At 30.6% G+C, this 26,684-nt stretch overlaps 1 protein-coding gene across 5 annotated transcripts in view; it reads left to right on the top strand.

The window, feature by feature from the left end:
- Positions 1–26,684, top strand: part of LOC123296498 (E3 ubiquitin-protein ligase HECTD1) — a 33,164-nt gene that overhangs the window by 2,843 nt on the left and 3,637 nt on the right. Inside the window, exons 3-16 of one of the 5 annotated variants that reach the window (XM_044877987.1) lie at positions 8,620–8,759; positions 10,109–10,431; positions 10,914–11,141; positions 11,208–11,428; positions 11,661–12,039; positions 12,141–12,305; positions 12,377–12,735; positions 16,019–16,171; positions 18,110–18,284; positions 18,584–18,841; positions 19,919–19,954; positions 22,203–22,469; positions 22,933–24,477; positions 24,553–26,599. In XM_044877987.1, the coding sequence (XP_044733922.1) occupies positions 8,620–8,759; positions 10,109–10,431; positions 10,914–11,141; positions 11,208–11,428; positions 11,661–12,039; positions 12,141–12,305; positions 12,377–12,735; positions 16,019–16,171; positions 18,110–18,284; positions 18,584–18,841; positions 19,919–19,954; positions 22,203–22,469; positions 22,933–24,477; positions 24,553–26,599 (6,296 nt within the window). Of the gene's footprint in view, positions 1–8,619; positions 8,760–10,108; positions 10,432–10,913; positions 11,142–11,207; positions 11,429–11,660; positions 12,040–12,140; positions 12,306–12,376; positions 12,736–16,018; positions 16,172–18,109; positions 18,285–18,583; positions 18,842–19,918; positions 19,955–22,202; positions 22,470–22,932; positions 26,600–26,684 lie in introns of all 5 variants that reach the window. The other 4 variants (XM_044877986.1, XM_044877983.1, XM_044877984.1 and 1 more) reach the window with 4 other exon arrangements.

The raw sequence follows: 26,684 nt of genomic DNA, 5'->3' as shown, positions 1-26,684 counted from the left end.
AAAACACCCTCCACCCTCAACCCCTGTTAGGGGTAGGGGGTGTAACTTGAAAAAATCAAATGGAAACCCCTATTTTTTTCTGCAGATTTGGATTCTTCAGAAGAAAAGACAAACATTTCGTCTAAGAAATTTTTCCCGATTTTCGGTAGATCACGCTACAATCGACAAAAATCGATCTTTTAGATTTGGCATTAGAATTGCAGTTCAAGTGAAGGCGAGAAAAGTTTTTTGAGTCGAGAATAGTTATTTTCAATTTTGTTTTTGTTTTTTTGAAGAAAAGACTATTCTGTTTTTGTTTTTCATATTTTATTATGATTTAGAAAAATTATTTTTGTAAAAATGTTTTTTTTTATTTTGGAAAGTCTGAAAAAAAATTAAATCTAAAATGATTCATATCTAATTCTTTCTAAGAGCTTTATTTAGCATCCTCCCAATTGTCTAGTGGTTTACCTGAATTACCGCAATTCGACATTTTCGCTTCTCTTTTATTTTCGTTGAATTTCTAACTTTTGTGTTGCTTTTGTTTTGTTTTTGTTTTGGTTCTGTGTGTTTGTGTTTTTATTTTTATTTTTACTTTTTCGTTTTGATTTTTGTCATTGAACGGCGCAATTCTTATGCCAAATCTAAAAGAACGATTTTTGTCGATTGTAGCGCGATCTACCGAAAATCGGGAAAAATTTCTTAGACAAAATGTTTGTCTTTTCTTCTGAAGAATCCAAATCTGCAGAAAAAAATAGGGGTTTCCATTTGATTTTTTCAAGTTACACCCCCTACCCCTAACAGGGGTTGAGGGTGGAGGGTGTTTTTGGTATGGTTAGATAGAGTTTCAAAAAATATTTGATACGTGTTTTTTCGTTTCAATTTTTTTTAAAAACTATTCAGAATAATCAGCCTGGACGGGTGGTTTGGAACACCCAGTATATGTTCATCCGTTCCCTCATAATTTCTAAACTACTAATCGTAATTTGACAAATGAGGTATCGTAGAAAGCGTCTTGATCGTTCGCTGGTTGGAACCTATGTCACATTAAGTTGTATATGGCAACCTCTAGAGGACATAGTCATGAACTAGAAACTAATTTCAATTTAATGATATTGTGTTAGGTATCGAATGAAAGGGTGTAATTACAAGCTTTTAAATATACAAAGTGGGCCATTTTATACCACGTATATATGAAATATACATAGTATATTAAGTTTAGTCCCAAGTTTGTAACGCTTAAAAATAATGATGCTAGGAAAATAATTTTGTCATAGGTGTTCATAAAATCACGTAATTAGTCCATTTCCGGCTGTCCGTCCGGCCGTCCGTCCGTCTGTGGACACGATAACTCAAAAACGTAAAAAGATATCGAGCTGAAATTTTTACAGCGTACTCAGGACGTAAAAAGTGAGGTCAAGTTCGTAAATGAGCATCATAGGTCAATTGGGTCTTGGGTCCGTAGGACCCATCTTGTAAACCGTTAGAGATAGAACAAAAGTTTAAATGTAAAAAATGTTCCTTATCAAAAATTAAACAACTTTTGTTTGAAACATTTTTTCGTAAACATCACTGTTTACCCGTGAGGACGCCAATTAGGCGGAAATTTTATAATATGTAGTATACTTGATTATCAGTTATGTATGTGTCACATGTTTGTATGTGTAATGTGATAAAGAAATCAACACTGACTATGCATGGTATTTCAACAATTAACTCAGTCAATTGTTTGTTTTCACTTGTTAATCTATGCATCTGAATATCTCGCCAGAGGCGCCATCTATTAAAAAATTATCTCAACAAAAATTGTAGAGTTTGAGGAGGGACATCATGTTCTGACATCAGATTGGGCCTACTTCTTGGAGTTGCTTTAATAGCCAATTTAGATTCTAAACGGCAAGAGATGATAGAAAAATACTTTGAATTAGAAAGTTGATTCTCATAAAAAAACTAACAATTTTTGTTGTTTCGTTATAATTGCATTTAATCGAAAAAAAACACGCTAACTACGGAAAAATACTTTAGCCAAAAGTTGTCAAGGGCAATAGAGGATATTCGCCTGTGTCCATTACTTTGATCTAAAATTGACAAGGATCAACTTTATAATTTAAAGTGTTTTTATTTTTTACTGTTTTAAATTATTGGCTATTACAGCAACCCAAAGAAAGAACTACATCCAATCTGATGGCACAGCATGATGTTCGTCATTATGCTCTACAATTTTTGTTGTGATCATTTTCTAATAGGTGGTGCTTCTGACATGTAAAAATTAAATTTCTCAAATGCACATATGGAAGTTTCTAAAAATAAGATGTTAAAAAATCTATAAAGGATTTGAAAAAAAAGCACTTTCTTTTTGTTGACTAGAAAATAGTAAATTTTGATTATTTAGAAGGAAATTAATGTCAATTAATAATTAATCATATATATTTATACAATTGAAATAATTTTTTTGGTAATTAAATAACATATATTTAAAAAACTCGTGAGCAGATGAACTCCATCACTTAAGTCATATTTCTCCTTCATTGTATGTTTCTTATCGTTAGATGGTTTTTATGGAATCAAGTGTTCATAGCGTCCGACAAATTCCTTGCTACATTTTTTTCATAGAGATAATACCATAGAGCTAGCTGTTATTACGCATTGAATGAATTACGCAAGTGAATTCTTGAACGCAGTGAGAGAGGTAGAAAGAGACAAAGACAGCTACTGCGATCAATCATTTGACGGTGACTTTGTAGCTCTTTGGTATTTTCTCTATAGTTTTTTCAGACCGAAAGCTTATATATGACGTTATTATGCTCATTTTAAAACCCAGCTTTATTGAAAAAAAGCCGTAGAGAGACAGTTGGGTAAACTCGCCGAAAGAAAGCCTAATGAAATTTCAAGTATTTAATCATTTAACAGCACGTCCTTAAATGAGCTGGCGGAACAAATAAATGTAAACCTGATATGGGTACCGGGACACAGGGACATTCCAGGAAATTGCGAAGCCGACGAGCTTACCAGAAATGGCACAATGCTGCCGGACACAAGCATCAATAAATATCCGGGAGTTCCATTTGCGAACTGCAAGTTGCTCTTCAAAGAGGATATCCTAAAAAGGGCCAATCTTAGATGGAGGGAGGAACGTTCTTGTGGTACTACAAGACAGATATGGTCTGAGTACAATCGCAGGCGTTCCGAAGATCTTATATCTTCCAAGGGCCTCTGTTCGCAAAGTTGTTGCGGCTGTTTCAGGACACTGGTTGAGTGGCAGGCAAGCTGAACGCCTGGACCTGGCAGTGTATCACGACTACTGTAGGAGCTGTGGCAGTGGTGCCCAGCTGCCCAGCTCTTGTCATGAGGAGATGGACTTACTTGAGCCAACCTCTCTTTGATGACCTCTCCGACTTGGAGTCCGTCGACGTCAAAGTTCTCCTAGTGTTCTTAAACAACTCCAAATGGTTCATGGAGTAGTGGCCGTGGACGGGCCAACCCTATTTCGGTATCACAACGGACCCTATGGTCTAAGTGTGTCCCAACCCAGGACAGCCACTCTAACCTAACCTAACCTAATCATTTAACAGAAAGGATGCTGTCTCGCGGTTTATAAGTCTACATTTCTAGGGAAAATATGACTAGAAATCAAAATACTGGTTTTTGTATAATAATAAGCATACATATATTCATATTAAAAGTTAGGTTTGAACATGATTAAAAAGAAGAAAGTGCGTATTACTTTCACTAGTATAATGTATAAAGTATAATGTTAATAGATCGTTTCATATCAAGAATTTGTTTTGCTTTTATTTATTTATATTTTAATATTTTATATATTTTTATTTATATAAATTTATATATTAATATGAAATTAAGTTGCGTGATATTTGCCAAACAATATTATTTATACTTGAATGTTTTTTTTTAATATGAATATTTTTTTAAACTAATTCGTCTAGGGCCCTGCGTAGCATTTGATGGTTCAAATAGACTGGAAATTTAAGAGGCTGTTGTCAAAGTCCTGTTTAGAAATTTTTTTCTATTCGTTGTGTGCGTAGTCATGGTAGGGACAATAAAATCGATGCCAGCGCTTCCAGTGAAAAATTTTGACGTTAAAGGGGGCTGTTATTACTAATTTGCAGTTCTTTACATGTTAATGTTATAGAAATGTCAAATTAAAATTATTGTAAAACACGAATTAATTAAACCTAATGCATTAAAAATTGTGAAAATAAGAAATCAAATTGCACAAATATTATTTGTCAAATGTAAATTATCATAATTATTTATTTAAATTTGTGAGACAATAATATTAAATTTTCAATGTAAGTCATAAATGCAATCCATACAATTATATATGCATCCATACAATTCTATAATTAAAGTAGTGTATCGTTACAATGGAAACGAAACTCACGCACGGAGCGAATACGAGAAAATCTGCAGGTTATAAATTAAAACAAATGTCAATTTAAAGACTCCACCCCTTTATTCTCCGCCCCGAGATAAAGAGGCGGAGAATGGTCAATTTTCGTACATTTTGTTCGAAGCGAGCCTTTTAATTTAAAATATGAATACCTAATTTTGTATGATTCTCTAAAACTAGAAAATTTATTAATTTTGCATTTTGGATTCAAATATCTTATTTGATTACCGTCCTCAATAAATATTCATTAATTTTAAGCTTGCGCTCAAAATAAATAATTTTGTTGGTATTCTGTAACTCAATTCACATGTATGAAAATTTACCTAAAGCAAATGTTGTTAGACACAAGTTTGATAACAGTCTCTCAAATTTTCTGTTGTCTTGAAATTGCTGTCAAATAATACTTCTGGTTCTTGACCTGTGATTTTTTGTTACAAATGTATTTTAGATTAGTTTTAAATGTCTTTGTTTGATTTCATGGTGAAAAACTTTTTTTTTGGACACTCTAAGAATTATCAACCAAATTGTGTAATATACACATCATTAGGAAATTCTTCTTATGAATTCCCAAAATTGTCAAAACATCTTTAAAAATTTTTGATAGGAAATGTATAGTAAGTATTCGTTCCGTGCATGAGTTTTATAGGAGGCGTTTCCATGGTAACGATACACTACTTTAATTATAGAATTGTATGGATGCATATATAATTGAATGGATTTCATTAATGACTTAAATTGAAAATTTAATATTATTGTCTCACAAATTTAAATAAATAATTATGATAATTTATATTTGAAAAATAATATTTGTGCAATTTGATTTCTTATTTTCACAATTTTTAATGCATTAAGTTTAATTAATAAGTGTTTTTCAATAATTTTAATTTGACATTTTCTATAAGATTAACATGTAAAGAACTGCAAATTAGTCATAACAACCTCCTTTATCGCCAAAATTTTTCACTGGAAGCGCTAGCATCGATTTTATTGTCCCTACCATGACTACACAACGAATATGCAGCTACAACATTTCCATTACCACTCAATAGATATTATTATACTAATGCGCCAATGTATCCTAGACTATTTACCAAACAAATAACCACTACCAAAGAGTATGATACATAGCACAACGTCGCGTGTATGGGTCAATTAAGTGATAATGATAATAAATACCCATTAAAAAATGTTTGATTCCGATTAAAAAAAAATTGAATGTATACAAATCAATTACGGAAGTTTTAGTATATAATTGATTACATGTGTTAGTGATGCAATTTGGCAAGGATTTTCAATACAAATATATATCTTGTAAACTTGATTAAATTTCAATAATTTTCTAATTGTAATTTGGAAATATTCCAAATAAGTGATGATTATTCATACTTTAAAAAATGTTCAATATGATAACATTTTTAGGATTGCTACGGAACAAGGGACGAAGGGAGGGAGAATGTAGAAAAAGTTTTTATACCTTGTATATTATTTATAAAATTTAAAATACTTATCAAATAGAGCAGGCACTAGATAATCGAGTTGAGTGTGCAAAAAAAAAAGACCGCATTTTGTCAATTGATTCTTGTTCACAAAAGCTTATAGATTACTATTCCGGATGTTGCGAGAAACTCTAATGTTCCAATTTTTGTGTACCCTCCCCCCTATAAAAACAGTCAAAATTTTGTGAACCAAATAAAGGCACCCGTGGTTTTTTGGGTAATTTTACGTGAAAAAAGCACTTTTGTGATTTTTCCTCTAAAGTTCACCGTTTGTAAGTTATTAACAGTTTATTTAATGTTTGGAAAAATTCCAGAAAGGTTATTTTGAAAGCTTTTAATTAATGCAAATAAATAAAATTTTAGAGTTTTTCAAAATTAATAAAATAATTAATTATAGCACAGTGAGTGCACTTACGTATTGACCCAAAATTTTTAACACTAGATTTTTTTATTCATTCATTCGATAGGGGGTTGTTTGGAGACCTTAAATCTGATTTTGCGTATTCGGGAAATTAACCCTTACGTCGCCATCTGAGAAAATGACTTTTTACGTTTTGGGAAATATTTTACATTCTATTCATTAAAATTTGATGATTTTGATGTCGTTGGACTTGCCTGCGTTTTATCTTCATACCTATTCATGTTAAAGTACACGCTACAATTGATAGAAAAAAAGTTATTCGTGTTCAAAGCCAACAATTTTTTAGTGAATTTCTTTGATAAAAATGAATGTGAAGATAAAACGCAGGCAAGTCCAACGACATTAAATTCATCAAATTTGAATGAACAGAACGCAAGATATGGGCCAAAACGTAAAAAAGTCTCTTTCCAAGATGGCGGCGAAAGTATTAATTTCCTGAATACGCAAAATCAGATATAAAAGGTCTCAAAATAACCCTTATTGAATGAATGAATAAAAAAATTTAGTGTCAAAACTTTTGGGTCACTCCTCTACGATTTACGTAAGTGCGCTGTACTATTACAAATTATTGGAAAAAATTATCGAATTAGTCTAAAATTGTAAACACTGGGTTACAAAAATAAATAAGAATTTAATCTTTAACTGTTTGAAATTCTTATTATATATACAAAAGTACACAGATTCACTTTTAAAAAGCCTTGTGAATTTAATTTAAATTAATTTTATTAAAATTAAATTACTAATAATAATTCCCATACGATTATTATATTGTCTTCTAAAATAAAATATAATTTTCACACAAATTAATAATCATTTAAAATTGAAGGTTAAATTAATAAGAAAACATTAATTTTTCTAACGGTATATTGAAAAAAAAAACCTATGCGTAATTAAAATTTTTTCATCATATGCAACCAACATTACAGTCAACTCTGACAAATGTCGGTTTACCACACATTACATGAAATCATTTTGAAATAAAAATAACATGATTGATTGCCTAAAATTTAAAAAAAAAAAAAAAAAAAGTGAAAACATCCAATTGACTGAGTTAATTGTTCAAATACCATGTATAGACAGTGTTGATTACACTGTCACTTGACACATACATACATGTCACACATACATAACTGATATAATACTATACAATTTGCGCCCTCACGGGTAAACAGTGATGTTTACGAAAAAATTACTCAATCAAAATATTATTTTTTATAAGGAACATTTTTTACATTTAAACTTTTGTTCTGTCTCTAACGGTTTACAAGATGGGTCCTACGAGCCCAAGACCTAGGCCTATGTTGCTTATTTACGAACTCGACCTCACTTTTTACGTCTGTAGTACGCTGTAAAAATTTGAGTATGATATCTCTTTTCGTTTTTCAGTATTCGTCTTGTCAGACAGACAAACAAACAACCGAAAAAGGACTAATTAGATGATTTAAGCATGAATATTTTTAAGCGTTACAAACTTGGGATTAAACTTGATACTTGATATCTTACACCATTTTGTTTTTTATTCCGATATTCTCAAAAAACTGATTTTTTGATACGTTTGACCTTGAATATCTAAAGATGCTGATTTGTACTATCAAAATTAATGTTGGTATAAACATTCAGCTTATCCCGTTAGACTCCGAGGTTGACCCCTTTTTTTTTTTTACTAAGATGAGTGGATTAACTACGCATAATTGCAGTTCGTTTCTGGTACAAATTGTGAAGTATAAACACAATAATAGTGCTAGAGCTAGTGCGTAATATTTGGCAGTCATTTCAGAACAGATGAAAATATGAGAAACGATTTTCTAGTAGTATTCCCTGTCAAATTTGCATACTTCTACAGCAGATAGCGACCCCCCAGTACTACTTTAGCGATTGAAAATTATGTGGAAAAGAGTAGTTCTGAGTTTCTGAGTCACCCTGGAAGAGACAAGGCTGCAAAACAATTTTTTTTGCAACGGTCAGATACGTGGTTGATATTTTGACAGAATGTTGAAAGTAGCCCAGAAAATTTTTTCAACATTTTAGTGCTTAGCCCTAGACCTATAGAAACCATATTCACTATTGTATAATAAAAAATATTTTAAGTTTTGCTCAGCTATAATTTGATTTTAATTCTGTTTTTTTTTATTGTCGATAGATAATAAAAAAAATTATTTAAAACGATTTAAATAACTGTTTCTTTTTCTTTCCTGTTAAACGTTTTTCATGCGTAAACTCTTATAAATAAAAAGTGTGAACGAGTATTATTTATAATTTTTTTTTATAAACAAGTAAACAATTAAATAATCTTTTTGTTATGTTCTTTTTAGATGGCAGACGTGGACCCGGAGACATTGCTTGAATGGCTTAACATGGGCCAAGGCGATGAACGGGATATGCAACTTATTGCACTTGAACAACTATGTATGCTGCTCTTAATGTCGGATAATGTTGACCGATGTTTTGAAAGGTAATTTTTTTTTAAATTTTAAGATGTTAGGGTAAGGTTATGAATATGTAATAAATATACCATATAATAGTCCGAGAGCTAGTGTCATTAAATCGAATGATTTTAATCAAACCTGCTTTTTTTTAAAACATTTGTTAATTCTCAGTATGAAGTACTAATATTCACTGGTGGTAAGTTCTTAAATTGCTAGAACATTGTTAAAATAAAGCCGGAAGCTTTGGGAAGCAAATAACATGGGGAATCTGGTTATGTCGGGGAGGTACTAAATTATCAGGTTTTGTATTCAATTTACTGTACTAAATTTCGAATACAAGTTCTTTGAGAAAATGTAGAGACGCTCCAAGATGTTTTTTTTTTTTTAAATCACACTAAGAGGACTACAATGAAGTCATGAAATTTTGAACAGAAATTTCAATGTAAATGATTTTCGTATAAAATCAAAAAAACTAGAAGGCTTTGATAATAATTATTTACGATAATAGTGGGATGACAGCATTATTAACGTACGACTAAAAAAGTTACTATGCCTATAGTAAATGAATTCATTACCGCCCTAGTACGGGAATGAATTCATTATCACATTAGTAGGGCGGTAATGAATTATTTTTCCTACGCATACTAAGTGAGAAAAGTACTTCTTTTTTCACGGGAGTAGATAAAAAATTATGATCATAGTTACTGCAGTAGTACGCAAATATGTATTCGACCGAGTCCCTCTTTTATAAAAGAAAATCAAAAGTCATTGAAAGGACCAAAGTCGAATCATTTTTCTGGAATAGTTTGAAAAATGTGTTAATCCTAATTGATGAGTGATTGTAAGTCAGATTTTTTGACACCGGCTCCGCTTCTATAATACAATTTTAAATATTGTTGCTATCTAACTAAGAAAGGGTGTTATTTCGGAACCGGTCATTCCTGCTCTTATTTAATTGATTTGCCAGTTACTAGTAGTATGAAAAGTTCACCTTGCAAAAGGTACAGGCGTGTTCAGACTGGGTAGAAATATTCAGTTATGCTTATTATTAAAATTCCTGATTTTTTGTCCTTGAGAAGTTATTGTGCTCGCACCACCATATCCAATATTAGGGGTCGAAAATCACCCATCATTTTAAGTATTAAAATAAAATATTAAATGAAAAATTTACAAATAAAGTACATGCTTTTATTTAACTGAAAACCATTCGATCTTTCAATAAAAATAATAATTTTTAAAATTTTATTCAAATTCAACGTAACAAAGTAAATTGTGCTTTATTTTGTAATTTCTGTTATGGAAAAAAGTTGGACTAATTCGTATACTCTATCGTATAAACGAAAATCTAATGTGTTTGTGTTTTTTTTTTTTTCAGTTGCCCACCACGTAATTTTTTGCCAGCTCTGTGTCGTATATTTTTGGATGAATGTGCGCCAGACTCTGTATTGGAAGTAACAGCTCGTGCGATTACCTACTATTTAGATGTATCCGCAGAATGTACTCGACGTATTGTTGCTATGGAAGGGGCTGTACGTGCCATATGCTCCCGCCTTGCTGTTGCTGAAACTGCATCACGCACTAGCCGAGATTTAGCTGAACAATGTGTTAAAGTATTGGAATTAATTTGTACTAGAGAAGCTGGAGCTGTTTTTGATGCTGGAGGACTACATTGTATTCTTAGTTTTATTAAAGATAATGGTAATTTCATTTTTTTACTACTTTAATCTAGTAAAATTACAGTATACACATTTTCATTATATGAATAGAAGAAATTGATTTGCAAACTAGTTTTCAACTGGTTTCAAAGTCCCTTTTATCCCAAAAATTCTTACCAATTATACTTTAGACTAGAGCGAGGAAGGTTATTAAAGAAAAGTTTATTGATAAGAATACCGGCCCTTTTTTAAATCCTTTTCAAATTGAAAGTAAAGTTTCTGAATTGGGATACATATTTTTTAAAATAAAAATAGTGGAATTGCAAATTATAATAAATAAATAAATATTTTTAAATAATTAATTTATAAAATTTTATTTTTCTAAAACTAAATTTCTGAATTGGATAAATTTTTCTAGGTGTTCAGCAACATTTAAGTCTAGTTAGACAATGCTTTACATAGTTATCTAAAGAAATATTTTTACAATAAAAGTTCCTTTAACGATTCTGATTTTTTTATTCGTAGGATCTCGAGTTCATAAAGATACATTACATTCAGCTATGACCGTTGTAACACGTTTATGTGGTAAATTAGAACCAGCAGATGCATCTTTACTGTCATGCGTCCGAAGTTTAAGTACTTTGTTACGCCATGATGATAATTATGTTGCTGAAGGTGCACTACGGTGTTTTGCATCTGTTGCTGATAGATTTACACGACGTGGAGTTGATCCAGCACCATTAGCTCAACATGGTAAATATTGTTTATAGATACATAGAATAATTTTGGAGCTATTAAATTAATTTTTTTTTTATCTAGGGTTGGTCGATGAATTATTAATAAGATTATCGAATGCGGGTGGAGTAAATGTGGGAGCTGGAGGTACAAGTGGAGGAAATCAAGGTACACCAGGTAAAATAGCACCACCTGGAGCAACATCGTCAGCACCTTCAAATGAATCAAAAGTGACTGCAGCTTCTATTTCTACAACAATTAGCTTATTATCAACACTCTGTCGTGGCTCACCCAGTATTACACATGTAAGTTTCACTATTCAATTATTTAAAATTTTATTAATAGAACTGTTTCAAATTATGGTGAAACAAATTTAATCCATAAAAAGAGCCACCAACAATTTTATCGAAAAATTCACCGTTTTCACTGTAAAAAATTTTCCAATCGTTTGTTGGTTTAATTTTAAAAAATTAAACCAATTATTTTTAAATCTTATTTTCAATGAATTATTTCAGCATTTTTATTGTCAAATTTCAGGATTTATTAAGGTCTGAATTACCTGATGCCATTGAAAAAGCATTAAAAGGCGATGAACGTTGTGCTTTGGATTGTATGCGTCTTGTAGATTTGTTGTTAGTGTTATTATTCGAAGGGCGACGTGCTCTTGGACGTCCACATATTGGTACATCCAATTCAATGCAATTACTTCCACGATTACGACGTTTAGATTCAGCTGCAGAAAAAACACATAGACAATTGATTGATTGCATTCGCTCAAAAGACACTGATGCATTAATTGAGGCTATCGATACTGGTGGTATTGATGTGAATTTTATGGATGATGTGGGTCAAACTTTACTTAATTGGGCATCGGCATTTGGAACCCAAGAAATGGTTGAATTTCTTTGTGACAGAGGTATGTTAATTTAAAAGTTGTACTCAAAATTAGTTCCAAAAAACCTTCTCCACTATTTTGTCTATTCGAAACTAATTTGTATTATTATTTAAAAAAAAAAGGTGCTGATGTGAATAAAGGACAACGCAGTTCATCTCTACATTACGCTGCATGTTTTGGACGGCCAGGAATAGCTCGTGTGTTATTACGTCATGGTGCAAATCCAGATTTACGAGATGAGGATGGCAAAACACCTTTAGATAAAGCTAGAGAAAGAGTCGATGAAGGTAATTTTAACAAACGATGTCTAATTTGAACAAAAAATAGTATTTTAGTAACATTTAATCGTATTGCATAGGCCATCGAGAAGTAGCTACAATTTTACAATCTCCAGGTGAGTGGATGGTGGCTTCCGAACGTAGCCATAAACGATCTGGTTCAGAATCAGAAACAGGTGAAGAAAGTGGTGAAAATAATGAACCAAGAGGTGATCCTGAAATGGCACCAGTGTATTTACGTGCATTATTACCCGTATTTTGTCATGCTTTTCAAGCGAGTATGTTAGGATCGGTTAGACGTGGAAGTTTAGGATTAATTAGAAAAATGGTACATTATATTCAACCTAATCAATTGGTGGAGTTATGTAGTCCAGAATCACCTACACATACTGTCGCTACATCATTAGTAGAAGTAATCGCTGTTGTTTTAGATAATGAGGTTCGTTTTCAATCAATTTTAAGATGCATGTTTTATATTCAATGTTTCCTTTGAAAGTTCTCTTCTAACAATTTAAAATATTTTGCTATGGTATTATCTTTTAAAAGTGCATACACGTAATTAGTAATCCAAATTTTATTTTGTAAAAAATAATTTCTAATTTTGCTTATTCGACTTCATTAAAAAAATATGAATTAATTAGCAACTATTCTCAAATTGCTAATTTTCATAGATAATGGAAGAGGAAAATAAGCATATTTGAAGTTATCTTCAACCAAAACATATTCATGCATACATAATTCGTGGAAAATCAATAATTGGAAAAAAATTTAAAAATTATATGCAATGCTTTGTATAAAATTTTGGGAATTGTTAAATAAAATATTAATATAAAATTATCGTTAAATCATTAATAATTAATTTTTTACGCTATCAAAGTATGCCTCATTGTATGCAACAAACGCCAGGGCTGTTTTCAGTCTTCGTATCAGTTTTTATGGGCGCTTTCGGATATAAGTATAGCATTCGCCTTCGGTTCTTTTCACAAATTTTGTATTATAGACACGATAAACTCAGAAACTATATTCCAGAGAGATAACTTTAATCAAACACAAAAAGTTGTTTTTCAGGGAAGAATATTATTAATGCAGTGGTTTATCGACTTTATTTGATGAATTTTCGATCACGCTGATTTCAAAACAACACACATTTTTAACGTTTGTTTTGGCAATAAATTGTTTTAAATAGAATTAGTCATAGTAACGTCAATTTTAACGCAGATTACAGCTCTACTTAACACTATGTAATTCTGACAAACGTCCGTAAAACATTTGTTTAAATCGAATCTATTTTGATCGTATCTTTAGAATGTTACATATGATCTTAAGCCTACATTATTGTTTAAACTAATTCCACCCATGTCTTTTCTCTTCACAACGTAAAATTGGTTATTGTGGGGGGAGGGGTTGGAAATTGTATTTTTGAGATTATATCATAGCAAGACCTTTAAAAATTTATTCAATATTGAGCTATGCGCTTCTTTTACATAATACTTTGTTTCATTAACATTTTACAAAATTTTTTCATCGACTGCTTTTAACTTAAACGTAAAATTTCTCATTGTTTATTGTAACATAAAACGTTTTCATCTTATCACAAAATTTATAAAGAATATAAAATTATAAAGTAACACTCGAAAACAAACACAAAAACAATCCTCCATGTAAATATTTGTCGAGGAAAGTTTTAACAAAATAATATAATATACTCCTGGGATAATTCCAAATGTTGCATATAAATTAGTATAGATCTAGGATATTAAATACTAGAACCATATTCACGTCTTTCATTTCCCATTTCTAATTTTAAAATATCGCTTCCACATAAAAAACAACACATTAGATTTGTAACAGAGAAGAGTGAGAACACTAATATTAAAAATTTGAACTTATATTTGTAATTGTTTAATTACAAAAACATGTTTTTGTTTGTTCGGTCAATTTTTTGGATTAAAATTTCTTAATCAATTTTTGTGAATTGTATGATTTTAATTTACTCAAGCAAGCAACGAAAGCATGTTCATTATCAGTTGTTATTGATATTTATGCAAAAAACTTACGTTAATATACAAGGCTTACTAAATAGGAAATTTTATTAACCATATTCAGGACTAGGTCAAAATTTTCTGTATAAAAAACTAAGCATCACTTTATTAACAAAAGATCCTGCACGCTTATTCTAAATCATGCTTTTTTTTTTTAATTAAATTACGTTTAAAGGATAAAAAATGTTTTTAATATCAACATAAGAACCAAATTTCTTTAACGATTTTAATATCAAGTTTTACCTTACGAAAATAGTCCAGCCGAGTAACTCATCGCAGTTTCTAAAACAAATTATAATAACTGATTGTTTTTATTTCCAATTTACATCATTTAGTCCGCGGGACAGCATCCTTTTTGTAAAATGATTAATATATAATTAAAACTTCGTGTGTGGATTCCTTTTGACGAGTCTACCAAACTTTTTCTCTACGATTTGTTTTTAGAAAGTTCTGCGTTTTCAAATGAGAACAACGACATCATATTTAAGCTATTGGTTTGAAAAAACGCAGGAGGTTTGTCAGATACTATGACCACGTGATAAAATTAATAATTATTAAACAATAAAATATTTGTTCCGACAAAAATACTGCACCGATGAGCTTGTCAACCAACTCAAACATGCCGTAATTTTGTAGTAGTTTTGTTTTTCAATACATATAGTTCACGTTTACTAAATTATTTAATAATTATTAATGTTATCAAGTGGTCATACCGTTTTTCAGAACGGTAGTTTAAATTTAACGTTATATCGCTTATTTGAAAGGCAGCACTTTCGAAAAATGATATTAGAGAAAAAGTTTGGCAGAGTGGCCAAAAGAAAGCCACTCAACGAAGATTCAAACAAAAAAATGCTGTCCCTCGGACTAATCTGAATTGTGGTTTGTAGTAAATTATGAATATGGATAACGTTAATAGCAGTAACAATGAGTAATTATATTCCATGAAGGTGTTTATGAACAATTATATCGAAAAAATAGCAAGCGAATGAGTGAAGTCTACCAATAACTTTCGTGCTAAATTTTTTTTAAATTGCTTCGTATACAGATGATTTTGTTAAAGCTTAAAAACATTCTTTATCTTATAATTTATATGAAACAAAGTTTTATCTAACGCTCTGCATTTCATATCGTTAAAATAATTTCATAATACCTATATTATTTCTTTTAATATTAAGTTTTTAAAAGTAACAATTTTTCACTAAATAATATTTAAGAATGGTAAAATAATTAAAAAATGAATTTTTAACATTATTGACATTCATAAGTGATATGAGGAAATATGCACCTGAGTGTATAGAAAGAATTTTGTTAAGAAAATTGCTTTCATTGCATTCGTTAAAAAAATTCCGAGCAATTCATATCATTGTCTATTTTTTGTTGTTCTTGTAAGCAAAAGTCGCAACTAGGGTTTTTGAATACACTATACTATCAACAGTAATTGAGTTGTTTAATAAAATCATACGATTTTGTAATATAAATTATTAAAGTGAAAAATTGATATTTTAGAAACAAGTGTATCGTAATTTCTCATAAATTTTAACTTTTTAATTAACTATTTTTTATGTTTATAGCATGAATTGTATTATACACGTATGATAATATAACACATGGTTGTAGATAATAGTATTTATTTTGGTATTCATAGGGTTTTGGGCTTTAATAGGTACGCTATATTTGCAGATGTCGTATAGTTGGCCGTGTGCTGTCCCTCTCGCCCCTGCCCCATTGACCAGCCAGGCGACCCCAGTGGTGGGTCCCGGGCTTGGGTTGTTAGTGCGTTCGCTTCGCGTCCGCACCTTGCATGACAAGCTCATTGTTCACGGTGCCCCCATGGTAAATCATGCCTCAATTTATTTGCATTTATTTTTCCTAATTTTATGTGTATTTTTTTTTTTTTTTTTTTTAAATTTAATAATGATTTATCAATTTTTTGTGAATATTTTTTTTGTGTTGCTAATTTGATTTTCTTTTTTTTTTTCGTATTTGATTATAAATTTTCTAGAACAAATATTGTAGAAAATTTTTAATTGAAATACATTTCTGCTTATCTCAAAATGCATAGCTCAATAACAAATTGAATTATGAAACTTAAAATTACAATTTGAAGTATAAAATAGTATTTTTAATTTGATTGTAATTTTAAGTTTTTTTTATACTTGGTATTTATTTTATATTTAAACCTTCAATTCAAAAAGAAAATACTAACATTGTAGAGTACAATTAACAATTAATAAATTTAAATACTTAAATTTTTTATTTTTTAAATTCGAGCATGATTTTAATTTTAAGACAGTTTGCATATAGTAAATGTATTTAATTATAGAAATTTAATTGTAAATGTTGAAAGTTCTATATTTTATAGCACACAAGTTATGTAATTTAAAAAAAAGTTGTGAATGAATATTCCTTCGTATATTAAGTTAAATATTCATGTGTCCTTCTCTCAAAAAAGTACCAAGAATAAAGAAATTGCATTAAAAAATGGTTATATTTTTTAATAAAAAATGATTTGTGATTGGTTGTGAAACCTTGATATCCGTTGAAGATGGAAGCCAATGGAAGCCAATGGAAAACACGCTAAATTGCACATTTTTCGGGCTGTTACCATGTAAAATTATGTTTTAATATAGTGAAAACAAATTGAGAGACAAAACCATTATAGAAAATAATTTTAATTGTAAAATTACATAAAAAATCAATCGAAAAAAATAAAAAAACATGCAACTTCTCTATTATTATATTAAATAAAACAAAATTTTCGTTCGATTGATGGTTTTGATTTGTTGCAACATGTTATGTCAGTGTTTTTTTCATGTTTTCGAAACTTTTAAGGGGCGCTTCCTTTCAATAAATCTACTTTTTCAACGAATGATAGACTTGATTGACTCAAAACGGTTACCGAGGAGTGGAAATTTTGTTTTCTGAAAGAATAATAGATATTCTATTCATTCGATATAATTCACCATAATTTCTCGCTCCTCGGTGTTTTGAATCAATAGTAAACTCAAGGAATTGATAACACTGATTCACCTTTAACATTATCAACAAACCCGTTTTGTTGTTGAGGGCGTCATAGTAAAAAAATGACGCCCTTTTGAAGATTATTGATTTAAGAAATTAAAAAAGGCGTCATAGTAAAAAAAAGACGCCCTTGTGAAGATTATTGATTTAAGAAATTAAAAAGGGCGTCATAGTAAAAAAATGACGCCCTTGTGAAGATTAATGATTTAAGAAATTAAACAAATTTATTACTTTTTTGAGAGAATGTATGAACAAGAAGCATAAAATAAATTCTTAATTCATTGCGTTTATTAAATTTAATAGCTGTTATAATACATAAAATACATTTTTTAACATTTTTGAAGTGAAAAGGCTCCTTGTGAAGAGAAATTCTTACTTCCGGAGCATTTAAATTTAATTTTTATTTTAAAAATTAGATTAATTATGATCGGAAAACTAGACCAATGCTTTATTTATCTTTATGAATACATGAAGCCTCCTATATAAAATACTTTTAAATAAGTACACCAAAATGTATGGAAAGCTTTCTAAACAAAATGTTCCAGAATATCCAAATTTTTTGGGACATTTTGAATTAAATTCAAAACTTTCTTTTATAATCTTCATAACTTATTGTGTGTTTTTTTTTTCTAAAATATTCACATCGAATTGATTGTCACAATTAAAAAAAAAAAAAATGAAAAAATTATTTGACAATCGAGAAAAAATCGATGGAATATTATTACTAATTAGGAAATTTTTAAATTACAGGAAGATGAAGATGGACACTTAGTAGTTTTATCAATAATATCCGATTTAATGGCAAAAGCACAAGATATATTCTTAGATCACTTCGCTCGGCTTGGTGTATTTTCAAAGGTTCAAGCTTTAGCCGGTCCATTGGATTCACCAGAAATTAAAGATTCACCTGAAATAACTATTGAAGGTATGATAAACAGAAAATATATTATTAAGCAGATAAAGCTATAGGAATTTGCCGAGGCCAGGCACCACAATTTCTTCCAGGATTGATGGAATATAATGACTAATTGTGAGCGTGTATTGGCAATAATAAGTTTGCAAAAATAAATAACGTTAATAAATATTTACGCAACTTATTTTGATACTGGTACATCGAATCGAAAGCTTTTAAAAACTGACTTATTATGATTGGCGATTTTTTGTCGATATATCTTTATTCATTTTAAAATAAATCTAAAAAGAAACGTTTCCGTTTTTTTGCAGATCAAAATGAAGCATCATCAACAAGTGCAATAGGTAGTTTAGCCAATCAAGAGGATGCAAAAGAAATATTACCTGGTAAAGCATATCATTGGCGTGATTGGAGTATTTGCCGTGGACGTGATTGTCTATATGTATGGTCAGATGCAGCTGCTTTAGAATTATCAAATGGATCCAATGGTTGGTTTAGATTTATATTGGATGGTAAATTAGCAACAATGTATTCTAGTGGATCGCCAGAAGGTGGAACTGATAGTTCAGGTATGTACAGTGTTTTTTTTTTTTTTAATTATTCAAGACAGGTAATTTAAATTTAATTATCAATTTTTTAAATTATATTTTGTTTAATGTTAGATTAAGATTTTTAATAAAGAGACATGTTAGAAGCTTCAATAAGAGACTGTTAATCTTAAAGTTTTCTTTGTAGCTTATCTATTGTTAAAAATTCACTTTTCCTTCACTTAGTTTAGGTTAAAATGTTTATTTCTTATATGTTTAATTGTAAGTGTAATTTAGATTTTAATTGGATTATTCGGCTTGTAACTTCGGCTTCGGCTTCGGTACAATACGAAAATTACTTCATGTATTTCTATTGAAATTAATCAATTTGGAATAAAGGAACTACTATGATTCGCAAATGTAATTGTCTTCAAAAGAGACCTTTCACAAATCATATGGAGATTTTCATTTCGATCAAATTTTTATATAAATGGACTAAAATTGTTTAGATCATTTTCATTAAAAAAAATCCCTCCATATATGATCAAAACTGGAAAATAGACCGATTTTAAGTTGCAAAGCTTTTTAAATTCAAAAACCGTTTTACTTATGTTGACGCTATCTATGTTTTCATTTTCATGGACACATTGAGATTTTTAAAAATGAGCTTTTAAAAATTTTGAAAAATATTAATCGAAATTAAAATTCTTATATATGTGCACGCACGCTCTTTTAGTGATATTTATTATTTATACTTTGTAATGGACGCAATTCATCTTGCAAAAATACAATAAGTTATAGTATTGCGTCAAAATTATTGCAAGTAATAGATTTTTTCGATTATTGAACTTTTGAAACTTTGTATACATTTACCCCTATCTTGTCACACCAATCATTTTCTGATACAATAATTAATAATAATATTTGGAGTATTTGAATGATCATTTTTTAGTAAATGTAGTTTATAAAACAAAAAATGTGGAATAATTTACACATTTTATATTTGTAACTAACAAGATGTAAAATTAGTAAATCATTTTATTAGATTGAGACACTAATTTTCCCTTACCAGAACAAAAAAGAACTTGTGATAATAATATTACCCCTTTATGTCAATAGGCAAAGGAAGAAATACCGATTCTCTTACCACTGAAGGTAAGAATTACTAAAATGTTCTCCTATAATTTGCCCATAACTTTGTTCATTGAATCATGCATAATTAAAAAGTACAGGTGGCTAAAATGTGAAGGTTAACTTTCTAAAAAAAAAAATTAATTTTTGTGTGTATGATTTTGTTTGTTTAATATTACATAACATTAATATGCATTAAAAACATAGACGTTTCAAAAGTCGCTTTTCATGATTGAACAAATTTAATTGGATAATATACTAGTTAATTACACTGATTTTCAATTTTTTTTTTTATACGCCTTTCAAGAATCCGTTTACGGTATCGCTTAAATTGCCATAAAATTAGATATATCCGTAGAAGTCATCCAAAGTACATCATAATTTATTGTGTAATTAATTAGCAGGGATTATTTACAGCAGATACAATTGAAATGCTCATTTCTCAATACGAGATAAATTGCATTCAACATAATATTGCCTGCGGGACAGCACAATTTTTTTTAAATGAATAATACATACTTGAAACCTCGTGAGTGGCTTCCTTTTGGCGAGTTTACCAAACTTTCTCCCTACGAGTTTTTTCGAAAGTGCTGCATTTTCAAATGAACTTGATTCAAGTGATCAGTGATTGATAGACTCTCCAAAAAGAAGCCACTCTTGAAGTTTCAAGTATGTAATGATCATTTAAGTAAAAGGGTGCTCTTTTGCGTACTAATAGTATATTATCCAAATAAACCTGTTTAAGCATTAATTAATATCGCGAACAAATGTGATGAATTGTTCAAAATTTTTACAATCGATTTATGCTGAATCAATTTCTTGTTTGAAAAATATAGTTGAAAGTTCTTTCTTGTAAAATTATAAAAAAACATTTTTAATTTGGCAGAAATCGAAGGTATTTATTTGAACATTGCATACCAGTTTTGAGTTTAATAGAACAAGTAATTTGAAAAGCCCATTGAATTTAAAGCTTTGTAGTTGACAACTAATGTAATAGTCGCAATCTTAAATTTAATATTAAAATAGAAAATCACATAGATTTTTGTAAAATATATAAGAAATGGGAATTAATTCAAGCTTGGAATTACATAGAGATATAAAAAAAAATTACTGATTAGTGATAATATATATATTTAAATTGTTTTGTAAACCGTCCATGCATTCATTTTTAGCATAGATATATAATATATAGATAGAGGATCTAAATGGCGTAAAATTAAAATTTGTGGCGTAAAACAATGCCTCAGTGTGAGTGGTTGGAAACTAAATAAAACCATTCAACACAAATGGTATATGTTCTAGTCAGTCAAATTCAGATCAATTTCAATACACGGGATCCTCTATCTATATGTTATATATATTTATGATTTTTAGTAAAAGTGCCATTTTAAGGTTATGTTTTACTAACAGAAATGTCAAGCATTTGCTTTGATTTCGAAGTAATTTGTTTGAACATTCCTGACATCACCTGTTCGACTTTGTTTTACAAATAAAATCCAATTACTTTTCACCTCAGTGCCGGATTAACCATTAGGTGGAGCAGGTAATTGCCTAAGAACACCGGAGAAAGGTCAAAACAGAAAAAGACAAAAGAGTAAAAAAAGAGAAATTTTAACTGGAAGAGGGTCACACGGTGCGGCATAAACGAAGGCTAAAAAAATAAACCGCCTCTAATTGTCGTATTGCCTGGGGGGCCCCGGAGAATAACATTACTTATGGAAACCGACATGGGTTAAACCCGCCCTGTTTAACCCTTAATTTATGTACTATCAGAGTGTATAAAAATCAACAAACGTAGCCACATCAGCATTTGGGGTTAAATCGAATTATTCGGTATTATAGGTCTTTATAAAACCGTCAAACAAAATTTGAGCTTGAATTTTTTTCAAGTTTATTTAAAACACATCGATATTTAATTTTTCTAGAACATTGATCATCCTATTAATAACATCGAAAATTCGTTTAATGCTCACAACGTATATATATTTCTTTTTAAGTGAAAACTCTTATAAAACTGCATCACCATATTTTTTAAACACTAATTTCGTCATTATTCATTCAACTAACACCAAATTTCTCTTTCTAGGTTTTAATCAGAGCACGATTTGCTTTTTCTTAAGCTTTTTTATTTTATTTTTTTAATGTAATTTTAAGGTGTAATAGAAATTTCACATGATATCCGCGAAAAACCATATCCCAATATTAATTAACATGGAAATTTGAATTCAAATGACGTTAATATTTTTATTAACCATACCCTTTCTTTTCTTAGAAAATCGAGGAGAATTCTTAGAGAAATTACAACGCGCTCGAGCTGCGGTCAAACCGTCTGGAGGTAGTCAACCAATTTTATCTCGTATTGGATCTACACGCCTTGTAGTTGGAAATTGGGCGTTAACAAGTAGAAAAGAAGCCGAATTACATATACATAATTGTGATGGACAACAGCAAGCCACCATTTTACGTGAAGATCTACCAGGGTTTATTTTTGAATCAAATCGTGGTACTAAACATTCATTTACAGCTGAAACTAGTTTAGGTAAGTACGAATATTTTTATTAACTTCTATCCTAAATTTCTGAATCTAGGATAGTAAACTTCTTTGAAAACCAGGGAATGTCTAAAAATAGTTTAACAACATACTTAAATGTTATCGATTTTTTCGTCTGTAAGCTACGAAAACGACAAAATTTTTTAATGAAGTACTACAAAATGTGAATCGCTACAAAAGAGAAATTACAGAACGGTATATTCGATTCGATTGATAACAAAACTTTTGTTAAAACCTGCCGATATATCTTATATATTATTTCTCTAACCTTTTTTTCCCTGTCCAAATTCCATGATTTACCCCTATTTTCAAACTTTCATGCTGGCTAATGACGGAAAATAGACTCTTGCACGGGTATAACTAGTTAATACTTATGGTAAAAAGCGCTCATTTTTTATTTATAGCAGATTTATGTTCTTATAATTAATTATAATATTTTGTTTATTTTCAGGACCTGAATTTGCTGGTGGGTGGGCAAACAAAAAAGGCAAACGTTTACGTTCAAAAGCTGAAGCATTAAAACAAAAAGTCCACCAAGAAGCATTAAATATATATAACACATACTTCAAAGTAGCTCAATCACAACCACGTGGTGTTGTAGCAAAATTAGGTAATATTGTTGCACAAATGGAACGTGCTTGTCAAAAACAAAGTCAAGGTGGTAAAATATGGAAAGAATTATTACAAGAAGCATTATATGAATTACGTCAATTATTACATGAAGAAGGTGTTGTTAGTGCATATGAAATGCATAGTTCTGGTTTAGTACAAGCATTACTTGCATTATTATCAACAAATTATTGGGACCATGGATTACGTTCTCACAAATCAAATAAATATCAAAAACAACGTGTCCAAGTGTTTAAAGAATGTTTTAGCAATGAAACTGATTCAATATCAATATTAGTCCATAAATTAATCGCAGTTTTAGAAAGTATAGAAAAATTACCTATTTATTTATATGATACACCTGGATCCGGGGGCTATGGTTTACAAATATTAACACGTAGATTACGATTTAAATTAGAAAAAGCATCTGGCGAAAGTACATTAATTGATCGATCTGGTCGTAGTTTAAAAATGGAACCATTAAGTACTGTTGCACAATTAGAACGATATTTATTAAAAATGGTTGCAAAACAATGGTACGATTTTGAACGTGGTACATTTCAATTTTTGAAAAAGTTAAAAGAATCTAAATATCAACAATTCCATCATCAACATGATTTCGATGAGAATGGTTTAATATATTTTATTGGAACTAATGGTAAAACTAGTCCCGAATGGGTGAATCCAGGTCAATATGGCTTAGTTATGATTACAAGTTCTGAAGGAAGAAATTTACCATATGGACGTTTAGAAGATATATTATCTAGAGATATGTCAGCATTAAATTGTCACACAAATGATGATAAACGAGCATGGTTTGCGATTGATTTAGGAATGTACATAATACCTACTTGCTATACATTACGGCATGCTCGTGGATATGGTCGGTCAGCTTTACGAAATTGGTTATTCCAAATGTCTCGTGATAGTATTAATTGGACAACGCTTTACACCCACACAGATGATATTACCTTGAATGAACCTGGATCCACTGGAACATGGCCTATTGATATACCTGCGGATGAGAAACAAGGATGGCGACATGTACGTATTCAACAATATGGTAAAAATGCATCAGGACAAACACATTATTTAAGTTTATCAGGATTTGAAATATATGGACAAGTAGTGAGTGTTTGTGAAGATTTAGGTAAAGTAGCGAAAGAAGTTGAAGCAAATTTACGAAAACAACGACGTTTACTTCGTACACAAATGTTAAAACATATACAACCTGGTGCAAAAGTTGTTCGTGGTATTGATTGGAAATGGCGTGATCAAGATGGTTCACCTCCAGGTGAAGGCACTATAACTAGTGAATTGCATAATGGTTGGGTTGATATTACATGGGATCATGGTGGTTCAAATTCATATCGAATGGGCGCTGAGGGTAAATATGATGTTAAACTTGCTCCTAGTTATGATATTGACGACGGTACTTCAACAAAAACTACCATAATTCCAGGTAGTAAGAGTAAAGAAAATAAGGAAAAACAGAGTGTATTAACCAGCCGTAAATCAAGTTCAACTCCCAGTTTACCAGATGCAACTGAAAATCAAATTAAAACGTCTGTTGCATCAACAGATCAAGCTGCATCTGCTGATAATTTAGCAGCAAAACAAGCAGCAGAAGCAATTGCTGAAAGTGTATTATCTGTAGCACGTGCAGAAGCTGTTGTTGCCGTTGGATCTGAAGGTTCTCAGGCAAGTAATAATCAAGCAGAGCTCTCAGTTGTTGTACACGCTCTCCGTGATCCACATAACGACTTATCATCAATCAATAATTCATCAATTTCCGGAGATTTGGCTACAATTGTTGAAAGTTTATCTTTATCCGATACTAAATGTTCACAACAAACAAATAATCATAATATACTCCGAAAACAATCGAGTATGGGTGGTGGAACAACTGTGGATGACAATAAACCTCATAGCTCATCAAATGATGGTGGAAAATATAGTTTTGCATCGATTACATCATCTAACTTTAATAAGCGTGGTAATAAAATATCAAATAGTGGTTCTAGTTCAACAACTCAACAATCGATAACTAGTCACAATTTTGTTGAAGCTGTTGAAGCATTAGATAAAATTCGTGAAACTGGTACAACTGATTTATTACGTAATAATACAAATAATTTCTTATCAAGTGAAATGTTGCCTTCAACAGTATTAAAAGCTACAACACAACCCGCAAATTCAATTGGGTTAATGACAACGTTAACACCATCTGTACGAATTTCTATGGCAGGAACTGGCGGAAGTGGTGGTACCACAACTGAAATAACAGATAACAACGATGAAAAATCTACTCGAAAACCTACACGAAAGTTCTTTACAGATAGTGATGAGAATCCTGATTCAAAGTCAGCTCGTAAATTTTTCACAAGTCCAGATATTCATTCAAAAGATGCGTGTGATAAGGAGGATGTTGAAATTACGAATAGTAATAACGCAAGAAATAGTTCAAATTGTCCAATAGTTGTTACAAATCCTATGAGTGTTAGTGTACCTAATCTAACATCAACCGAAAGTACAAGTCAAATAGAACCATCCGCCACAGCTGGATTATTAGAAACATTTGCAGCAATGGCCCGTAGACGAACATTAGGAGCTGTGAATTCAGGCACCGTTTCTAATGTTAATGCAAATAATGTAAACAACGGAATGATAACGAATGTTTCAAATAATCAAAATGCATGTGGAAACACATTATTCCCACGTGGACCAAGTTCTGTATCAAGCTTAGTTCGTTTAGCGTTATCAAGTAATTTTCCAAGTGGTTTGTTAAGTGCAGCTCAAAGTTATCCAAGTTTGTCCAGTGGTAACGCAGCTACAGGTGTTGCAACGGTGGCAAGTTCTGGTGGTGGAGGAGTGGGTGCTCAAGGATCTCAAGCTGTTGGTAGTTTAGGTCAGGCACTCACAATGAGCCTAACATCAACTAGCAGTGATAGTGAACAAGTATCTCTAGAAGATTTCCTCGAATCATGTCGTGCACCAACTCTGTTAGCTGAGTTGGATGACGATGATGAAATGGGTGATGATGATGAAAACGATGATGACGAAAATGAAGACGATGCTGATTACGAAGAAGTAATGGTGTCACGTAATTTATTATCATTCATGGAAGAAGAAGGTGGAAGTTGTTATGAAACTCGATCGGGAAAACGACGATCATGGGATGATGAATTTGTTTTACGTCGATCTTTTTCAGCGCTAATTCCTGCATTTGATCCACGACCTGGACGAACTAATGTTAATCAAACGACTGATTTGGAAATTCCATCACCTGGCTCAGAACAAATGAGTGATAATGCTGAAAATGAATTAATTCCACAACCTAGATTACAATTAATATTACGCGGTCCAAATTTACCTGGTATACCTGATGTTGAAATTGAATTATCAGATTCAACATGGACAATATTTAAATCTGTACAAGAATTAATTCAATTAGCTGAATTAGGATCTAAACAAGAGAAATTAAGACGAATATGGGAACCTAGTTATGTGTAAGTATTTTATTATTTTCTAAAACACGCAGAACTCAATTCATAAAGTTGTTCTTTTAGATAGTAAAACTTAAATGATTCAATT

The sequence above is a fragment of the Chrysoperla carnea genome, chromosome 3 (genome assembly GCF_905475395.1).
Source record: "Chrysoperla carnea chromosome 3, inChrCarn1.1, whole genome shotgun sequence".
NCBI classification, from domain to species: Eukaryota; Metazoa; Arthropoda; class Insecta; order Neuroptera; family Chrysopidae; genus Chrysoperla; species Chrysoperla carnea.
The sequence above is the reverse complement of the archived record's forward strand: the minus strand, read 5'-3'. Positions and strand labels throughout refer to the sequence as shown.